The following is a 10,637-nucleotide window of genomic DNA, read 5'->3' as shown; positions in this document are numbered from 1 at the left end:
TTGCAACATACTGAAATCGTGCAATCATGCAAGCAATAATAAACAAGTAAAACAATGTGTTAAAACATGCTATTAACATGCTAAAATGCTAGCGTTATGTTGAACATGTTACTTTAGCAACTTCCTGACACAGAAATGTTAACAATGTGTTAAAACATGCTAAAACACGATAAGCAAGCTACATGCTAGCAATATATTTACAAACTAAAATACTAGAAATATGTTCAACAAGTCAGCAACATTGAAAACCATGCTAAAACATGCTTCTAACATGTGGAAAATGGTCGAGCAAAATGCTGAAACAATCTATACAACATACATGTTAAAACATGCTAACAAAACTCTAAATGTTTTTAGAATATGTAACAATATGTAGCAATATGTAACATGCTAACATGTGAAACCATGCTATCATCAGCTTGCTAAAATGCTAGATTTATGTAAAATGTTACTATGGGTAAGACAGCCTTGCTGAAAAAAACAGCTTAAACAAGTCTATACTGGTTGGCTGGTTTTAGCTGGTTGACTAGCCTGGTTTTTGAGGGGTTTCAGCCATTTCCAGGCTGATTTAAGCTGGACATAGCTGGTTTTGGCTGGGCTCCCAGCCTGGCTGCTGGTCAAGCTGGTTTCAGCTAATCATTTCCCAGCCTGACCAGCTAAGAACAGGCTGAAAACGGCTGGAAACCAGCACGGAAATGGCCAAAACCCCTTTAAAACCAGGCTGGTTGACCAGCCAAAACCAGCCAACCAGCCTAGGCTGGTTTAAGATGTTTTCTTTCAGCAGGGAGAAATTTTAACAATGTGTTAACACATGCTAAAAGCATATTAAACTAGCAAAATATTATTAGTTAAAATACTAGATATATGTATGTTGAACAAGTCAGTAACATCCTAATAACATGTTAAAACATGTTAACAACGTGCTAGCAACATGCTAAAACAATCATGCAAGTAACAAAAACAAGTAAAACAATGTGTTAAAACAAACTAAAACGCTAGCGTTGTTAAACATGCTACTTTAGCATTTTACTTCCTAACACCAAAATTTGAACAATGTGTTAAAAAATGCTAAAGCATGATAAGCATGCAACATTCTAACAACATATTAACAACGTAAAATTCTAGAAAAATTTTCAACAAGTCAGCAACATGCTTAAACATACTAACAAATTTGTACATGTTTAAATGTGCTAGCAGCATACTGAAACAAGCTATGTAATTACTGATAAGCTAACAAAATTTTAAAATGCTAGAATAGCTAGCAACATGTAACATACTAACATGTTAAAATATGCTAGGAACTTGCCAGAATTATGCTAAATGTGTTACTTTAGCCAAGATGGAAAATTTAACAATGTGTTAGAAGCATTATATTGCTAGCAAAATATGCTAGCAATATATTAACATGGTAAAATACTAGAATTATACATTGAACAAGTCAGACATCCAAACAACAAGTTAAAAACATGTTAACAAAGTGCTAGCAACATGTTGAAACAAGCTAGTAACATACAACATGCTGCTAATCAGTGTGTGAAACATGCCAGAAGTTAATTTGACATTATTTTGGGATATTATTACTTGGAGTAACTTACTTTACTTTTGGTATAAAAGTTGGAATTGAGATTTGTTATATATAACTAATATTTAAAATTGTCATGTCATTTCTGCTTTAATAATTGTATTAATTACTATGGGGAAAAATCAGCACTTAAATAAATACACATAATTTTTAAATGTGCAATGAGGGTACCAATATATAGATCACACATATATCCATTGTTGATTCATTTTATTCTGTCAAAAGACTAAATAAAAGCTCTGAAACATTAGCCTTTTTTCACTGTCTGTGTTTTTGTACTGAAGGGCAACCCTTTATCACTTTTCTCTTGTCTGCCTGTTTAGCTGATTCACAAGCATGAACAGAAAATGGCTTTTTGTTTTGTCGCAGTCAAAAACATGTCCAGCAGGTTGACTGAGCTTTTGTTTGATCGTTTGGTTCAGTTAGTCTATTGTGTTTCAAGGTGATCACAGCCCATTTTTAAGTGACTCAGATACACTCCCATGACTGAAACAGGGAACAACATGATCTGAGATGTTCCTCTATATACTGGCACAAACATGCTTATGTTAGATAGATAGATAGATAGATAGATAGATAGATAGATAGATAGATAGATAGATAGATAGATAGATAGATAGATAGATAGATAGATAGATAGATAGATAGATAGATAGATAGATAGATAGATAGATAGATAGATAGATAGATAGATAGATAGATAGATAGATAGATAACTTGACGTCTAGTTGATCATTTGGTATCAGAAGTGGCTTATATGAAAGGCAAAGGCCTCTAGATCATGCTTATTTTACGAAAATAAAATATGAACATGCCTTGATTTTTAATTATTTAATTAGGACAGTAAGGTCAGACTTTGCTTTGACAAAAGTTTAAGGAAAAGAATGAATATTATGTATGACTCCCATGAGTTTAGAGGACTGCATCCATACATCTTTGGAATGACTAAAAAACTTATTAATGTAGTCTTCTGGAATGGGAAAGAAAGTGTTATTGCAGGACTCCCAGAGTTTATCAAAATTCTTTGGATTCATCTTCAATGCCTCCTCCTTCATCTTACCCCAGACATGCTCAATAATGTTCAAGTCTGGTGATTGGACTGGCCAATCCTGGAATTGAAATTTCCATTTAAAGCTACCCAATCTGGCCAAAAACCCAGCTAATAATTTGGATGTACTGTATAGGTAACTAGATTTTTTTTATGGGGCAAGTCAAAATCTTTTCACTAGCCATTAGAAAAATCCTCAGCATTTTGTGCTGTATAGGTCTCGGTTAGCTCAGAACAGGCCGCTTTTAGCGAGAGAATTCTCTCAATGAGAAGGTCGGCATTCGATTGTAATTTGCAAACTTTTATCCAGCACCGCTGTTTGAACTCAGTTCAGTTTTGTTTCCAAAGATATCAAAGCGGCTTTAAACTCAGTATACAGGACCTCTCTATGTTCTTCAAGAAGACTAGTTAAGGCCGCCATGTTAAACGCCACGTGAGCTGCGGTTCCATCGTCTTTAGGAGGGTCTTTTTTCCCATATTTGCTGAACTTTGATGCCATTTTTAGTCTTAAGCGTTAACCATGTTCACAGTCAAGCACTAAGAAATAAATTAATTAATTAAGTGGTGGAGGATTAGAGTATTGAAGGAAAAAATAAGTCCACAGGGATCTCGAGACAGACTCAACTACTCCATTGACGCCCGCAACCGGAAGTCTGTGCTGTATAGGTCTGATGTTTTACTCATAATCGTCTTAAAAAGACCTTAAATTTTGCTGCAGAAACTCTGTGTAATCCCTTATGACAATTGAGTTGTTTTAAAAAATCTCAAAAATGGTGATGTTTCAGCTCACACTGTAACAAATGCTGGGTCACACACACTTCCTTCATGTTGTCCCAACACAAATTGATTAAGTTAACGTGATTTACAAATGTAAGTGGACTGAACATAAAACAATTAGGTTGTCCTAAAAAAAACTGTTTTGTTTGAATTGTGTTTTTCAACTCATCTTAAATAAATATTTTTAAACAAGCAGCATAAATCATGTTTTTAGTGCATTTTACACACGTTTTTGAGCATAGTTGTGCAAACACATGTTTTAACGTCATCGTCTACCTTTGTTGCATAAACTCACATGTAGAGTAATGCAGTGGCATAATAAGTGAGCAAACAGGAGGACAATCTCTGAAATTAAGCAGAGCGACATATATATAATCACAGGTGTGTCTTAAACAAGCATCAGACCTCACCTGGACAAAACACCAGGACCAGGAACAACAAACGGATCCAAAAACTCCATCGATTCAATGGTTTGATCCGCATCCCTCTGAAACACACAGACAGAAAACTCACTTGGCATAAGATGCAAAGAAACGGCTTGAAAAGTGTCAGAAGTATTGAGTGATAACATTTCCACGACGTCAAACCCGCTAGTCAAGACGTCACTCTCAAACAAAAGAATGAAGCGGGTAACAATTAAAGCTCAACGTGAGGTTTAACGTATCCGTTTCCTGGTACGGTTCAATTCATGAGCTGATATGTTTCAGAAATACATCAGCTAGAAACATTTGCTTAGCCCTCTGTCTTGTTTGTCAGGAGGTTTCAGTTGAAAATCCATAGCGGGTGTGCATTTCTAACCTGGTTTAATAAAAAGTGAATGTTATCAGTGCTTAGGCATTAGGAGGAAATATTTAATAAGATGAATGGTTAACTTCTCCTTCTTGACTTAAAAGCATGGTGCAATATTTAGGTCAAGGGTTTAATGCTTTGTTAAATGGATGAAAGTAAGGAAACAACATTTTTCTTGTTTGGCTGCAAAATATTAAAATCTCAAAGTGTTTTTGGCATTCTTGATTTTAAATAATATTATTTAAATAATATTCTTATAAGAAGGAAATAACTTTATATGACAATATATATTTTTAGATTTGCTTTTATAAACATGTTAACAGTTGGTGAAAATTTTTGCTGCTTTTAAAAGGTTGAATATATTTAGTCAATAGTAAAGTGATATTATGAACGTTTATTTGGTATTTTAATATATTCTTTATGTATTGTTTATTAGTGTTCACTACATGACAATTCAAAAAAACTTCTAATATGTAAAAGAAACATTTTATTATCATTTTTATCATTATTATTGTTGTTGTTGTTGATGGTGATGATGTTATTGTTTATATTATTGTTGTTGTTGTTGTTTTTATCATTATTATTATCATTGTTATTATTATTGTTATAATTATTATTATTATTGTTATTATTATTGTTACTGTTATTGTTTTTATTATTATTATTATTACCATTGTTATTATTATTTTTACTATTGTTGTTGTTATTATTGTTGTTATTGATGTTATTGTTGATGTTATTATTATTGTTGTTGCTGTTGTTGTTATTGTTATTATTATTATTATAGTTATTATTATTGTCGCTGTTGTTTGTGTTATAGTTATTATTATTATTATTACTATTATTATTATTATTATTATTATCATCATCATCATCATCAATGTTGAAAACAGCTGTATCATACTCTTGTGGAAGCCGTGCCACATTTTTAGGAATCCTTGACAAAAACACGTGAATAAATAAAACAAAATAAAATCAAATAAAAAAATCAAATTAAATTAAATTAAATTAAATTAAATTTAATTTAATTTAATTTAATTTAATTTAATTTAATTTAATTTTTAAAAAATTGTAAAAATAAATTACGGGTGAAAAGCAATCAGTTTATACTGATAAATATATAAGCTCCAATAAATTGATTTAAATTTCTTTTTTTTTTTTAAACATTACGTTCACAAGTTACATTTTTAAAGCAATGTCTGATTAACAGAAAGTTCACAACAGCATTTATTTGAAACAGAAATCATTTGTTTGATCCGTTTGTAGTCTATGATGAATGTAACATAATCAATAATTGACATTGTTTACATTCCTTTTACTAATTCTAATTACACTAGGGGTAATAATAACAAACTGTCGTCATTTAATGTCATTTTCCCAAACATTTCTCAAAACTTAAATTTAATATTTAATTCATTTTATAACTAAATCCTGCTGTTATACACTGTAAAAACTGTCCAAAATTTCAACGGTAAAACTGTAAAAATGCTACAGTAAAAATAAGTAACCTGTTAAACTGTAAGAAAATATATTACAGTAAATAACCGTAAATTCACTTTTCCAGATTTCCCTGCATGGCACAAACATTTTATGTTTCTCTTTTGTTTACATTACTTATTGTTCTTTTAACTTTTTTTCTTGAGTTATCCACATTAAGAGTTTTATAATACATTTGATGTTGATCAATAATGTTTAATGCATCACTTTGTGAGTTACCGTTATGGTTTTAGTAGCTCCTTCTATATATTAGTCTGCTTTTCTGTTTGAGAAAGTTGTTTGTGATGATTATTGATGCATCATATGACTTTCTCTTAAACCATGCTTATGAACGAGTGTCACAAAGTTATGTTGCGTAGATGTTAGAACAGCACTTCAAAACACCAGTGTATGACAACAACAACAAAAATATGGTAACATTTAGAAATGACTTTTACAAGTATTTATTGATTTTTTTAATTATTACTTTTTTTAGTACCACTTTACAATAAGGTTGCATTAATTAATGTTAGATAATGCATTTACTAACTATGAACAATACAATTATGCAATATTTGTTCATATTAGTTAATGTTAATCAATGAAAATAATGTTCATTGTTCAACTCATGGTGCAATGTTAACAAGCATGAATTTGGACGTTAATGTTGAACTGTGATTAATAAATGCTGTACAAGTATTGTTCATAATCAGTTTTTGTTAGTAAATGCATTAACTAATGAAGCCTCATTGTAAAGTGTGACCCTTTTTTAAGCATTACTATGATTTCTTTATTATTGTTTTGCCCTTAAAAATTATTGTATTTGTTTATTTGGTAAATACTTAGTTGACCTATTTGCTGCTATTGTTTATGATGTGATTTTGTAGTACATTTGGACTATAAGCCATTGCACATTCTTTGTAAAACCTGCCTCTGATTATATATCAGAAAGCACGTTGTAGGTTAATTTTGATATTGTTAAATAAAAATGTCACTCAAAATAAAGCAATGATTTTAATGTAGGCTATCTACTATATGTTTACCGTATTATTTTACAGTAAATTTTTACAGATATTTTCTATTGTTTATTAACAACAAATAACCTTAAAAACACACACACACAAGTTCATTAAACATTACAAAACCAACAGATCACCATCACATTTACATATAGTCAATCATATAAACATAAAATGACATACCTTGTGGACAGTTTCATGCTGTGATTTTTAACATGATCTGTAGAAAACATGGATGTTCCTGACACACAACACACAGCAACCACAGGCTGCTTTCCCAAATGAAGATCTGACAAAAATTTCCTAAGAAAAAAACTTAGACTAAAGTTGCTTATAAATCCGCTCAGGTTTGTCTGTCCTGTGATGTGTTTCAGTGAGAAGTGAGTTATGTGCACCACCCACGTTAACCTAAAACTTCAACACACACACACCCAACCTACAAAACACCGGCGCTTCCCCTTCGGCACACAGGAATACTACCTGTAGTGTGAAGTTAAAACTATATTTACAGGGCATATGCATACATTAGATCTTGTGTATTATCATTTCTTTTGATTTACTATGTGATGCATAAGTTAGAGTAAAATGTTAAAATTTGTTTTATTCTTAAAAAAAAGGACACTTCTCATTTCGAATTAAATATTGTCATTTAGAGTTATTTGTTATTATTCAAAAAATTAGAGTGTGAATTAGCCATTTTGACCCTTTCTTACAGTGATTGAAAATTATGGTTATGGTTATCCAACCTAAGATTGATTTCTTAACTTTTCTGAAGTTAAAAAGAAATAAAAATATGCAAAAAAGAACAAATAATTTGAACTAGTTGTGATTTTCTTAAAAAAAAGTAAGAAAGAAAAAAGAAAAAGAAAACCAATTCTAAACACCATTTTTGTTTAATGTAAGATGAGTTAAGGTATATAATTTATATAAATATATAACTTGAATAGCCCCCATGGGGAAGTTGATTTGCAGTATTATTAGCAACACAACACGTAAAATAAGACATTAAATATCTGCATGGTTTGTAATATTATTGTCTATTTTGCATTTTGTCTAATTACATTGTAATTTCAATTTATATATATATATATATATATATATATATATATATATATATATATATATATATATATATATATATATATATATATATATATATATAGTGTGTAAGCATTTCAAGAGAGTTTTAAGCACTCCAGGATTAGGAATTATAACACTTGTAACTTTAAAAAAAGATTAGTTGTCTTTAATTTTTTTGAACAATGAAGTCTGCTGTTTTCCCCCTTTTCTCCCTTTTTTATTTACTTAAGTAGTCAAAAAACATACATTAATCAACATAATTAACAACACAACATAAAAATAAACATTGTGCTTTAAAATTGTGTACCAATAAACAAAGACAAAAAATAAAATAAAGTGAAGACAACATCAGTACAAGCAAAACAGCATCAGCATCTTTTTGTCCACTTACATTTACATTTGGTTATGGAAATAATTTATGAAAGGACGCCACATGGCAGTGAATTTGGACCCGGAACCATTTAAACTGCAGTATTTTTTTTTTCAAAGTAAGGAAATGCAACACATCGTTGGCCCACTGTTTAAAAGAAGGGGGAAATGATTGCTTCCAATAGATTAGAATCAAGCATCTTGCTAAGAGAGAAGTAAAGGCTATGCAGTCCAATTCACTTTTTGACAAATTGTCATTTTCATATACAATACCAAAGACAGCAGTTAAGTGATTTGCACAAACATCATTACAAAATATCGTGGAGTAAGATGAAAAAAATATTTGACCAAAATACAGATAATCTGGGACATGACCAAAACATAAGTTTTAAATTTTTCAAAACCCATTTTAAGGTCAAAATTATTAGCCCCTTTAAGCTATATATTTTTTCCCAATAGCCTAAGGAGCAAACCATCGTTACACGATAATTTGCCTAATTACCCTAACCTGCCTGCCTGTTAACCTAATTAACCTAGTTAAGCCTTTAAATGTCACTTTAAGCTGTATAGAAGTGTCTTAAAAATATTTAGTAAAATATTATGTGCTGTCATCATGGCAAAGACCAAATAAATCAGTTATTAGAAATGAGTTATTAAAACTATTATGTTTAGAAATGTGCTGAAAAAATCTTCCCTCCGTTAAACAGAAATTGAGGGGAAAAAAATAAATAGGAGGGCTGAATTAATAACTTCAACTATACATATATATATACCTTTATTACCATTTGACTCAAACCCATACCTAATAAATCCAGTAAACCCTAAAAAATTAATATTTCCCACAGCTGTAGTGTTCTGAGCACAGTTATCTTCTCAAGACTCCTGTGGTTTCATTTATCTCTTGTAAATCACTTGTGTGGATGAACAGGTCAAGCTGCTTTTAACAGACACAGCTTTTATTTCAGAGGAATGTATAATCATTGCTTTGTGTCGTGCGTCATTTTTAGATCCACCCGTTCCTGCATCACACCCGGCCGTCACTTAATACACTCTTCACAAACACTACATGGGTGCTCACAAAAAGTACTATATTAATAGGATATTATAGCAAATATAGTGTTTTTGAACCATACTATAGTAAAGTGTATTATACTATACACTGTAAAAAATGATGGATTCCACACAAATCCTCCATGTTGTCCAAACACAAATCGATTAAGTTGACCTAATGGTTTTTACAAATTTAAGTGGATTGAACATGAAACAACTAAGTTGTCCCCCCCCCCCAAATAAAAAAATTGTGTTGATTTAGTAAGCAGCATGAATAATGTTTTGAGCCAATATACTGTACAGTTGAAGTCAGAAATATTAGCCCCCCTACGAATTTCTTTTTTTAATATTTCCCAAATGATGTTTAACAGAGCAAGGAAATTTTCAATTTCAAGTCTTATTTGTTTTATTTCGACTAGAATAAAAGCAGATTTTAACCTTTTAAACACCATTACCAAGGTCTACAGAACAAACCATCATAATACAATAACTTGACTAATTACCCTAAGCTGTCAGGGTTCTGCCATTCTAATCGTGTAAATTCTTGTTTTAGTGGCAGAGTCCGGACACTACAGTAGCTCTGTCTTGTTCTCTCCTGTTGTGCTTGGCTCAAGTTTTCTCGGGTCGAGCACTTGTTATCTGTCATTGTGTGTCGTTGCATGGGCGCCGTTGTTGGCACGCGCATACTGTGCGCACTCTGTGCATGCTTGGGACGCGCGTTCTTGCACTCGTGTTTGTATTTTGTTCTGTCGGCATCGCGCTGTTTCATTCTCAGCATCTCAGTCTGGGGTGGGTTTCCCAAAACCATCGTTAGCCAATTAAGGTCGCAAGTTTCGTCATTACAAACAGTTTGTTGATTTTCCATTTCCTAAATCCATCGCTCCAATGAACATTGAGCACTCGCAACTACACCTCTGGAGCTGTAGTTAGAAACATAGTTCCTGACCAGACATGTGAACAAGGAGAACGTTTTTCTCTCATGCTTGAACCTTGTCTGACAGATTATAACGGCTTTAACACACACTTTTCAAAGTTGTGCGTTACAAAAACACTTCGTAATCCACTCAAAACGCTATTGAAACCCATTTTCGGATCGCAAATTATCAGTTGTAAACGCTGTAAACGGAAGTTCTAAACATTTTACCGGAATCGCTATGGCACCCTCTATGCAGCAGCCAAGAAAAAGGTCTATAGATATCCTTAAAACTGAAAGATGTAGCAGCTGTAACTGCAGCTAGCTCGCTGCGACTCTGAGATGGTCGCCCACTGAAGCTAAGCAGGGTCGCTGTTAGAAGTGGTGTGTGTTAGTGAGGCCATCAGGGGATGCTCACCCTGCAGTGTGTGTATGTCCTAACGCCCAAGTATATTGATGGGGACTCTATACTGCTCAGTGAGCGCCGTCTTTCGGATGAGACGTTAAACCGAGGTCCTGACTCTCTGTGGTGGT

General features: G+C 32.2%; 1 protein-coding gene across 2 annotated transcripts in view; it reads right to left on the bottom strand.

Moving 5' to 3' along the window:
• The window catches only part of LOC101883602 (uncharacterized), a 34,712-nt gene extending 27,639 nt beyond the window's left edge, over positions 1-7,073 (bottom strand). For both annotated transcript variants that reach the window (XM_005172736.6, XM_009305521.5), the window contains exons 1-2: positions 6,875-7,073; positions 3,818-3,894 (exon numbers count right to left, since the gene is read on the bottom strand). In XM_005172736.6, the coding sequence (XP_005172793.1) occupies positions 3,818-3,894; positions 6,875-6,924 (127 nt within the window). In that variant the 5' untranslated portion in view covers positions 6,925-7,073. The remainder of the gene's footprint in view (positions 1-3,817; positions 3,895-6,874) is intronic.
• Positions 7,074-10,637: the final 3,564 nt, after the last annotated feature.

The sequence above is a fragment of the Danio rerio genome, chromosome 10 (assembly GCF_049306965.1).
Source record: "Danio rerio strain Tuebingen ecotype United States chromosome 10, GRCz12tu, whole genome shotgun sequence".
NCBI lineage: Eukaryota > Metazoa > Chordata > Actinopteri > Cypriniformes > Danionidae > Danio > Danio rerio.
This window is presented reverse-complemented; position numbering and strand designations above follow the sequence as displayed.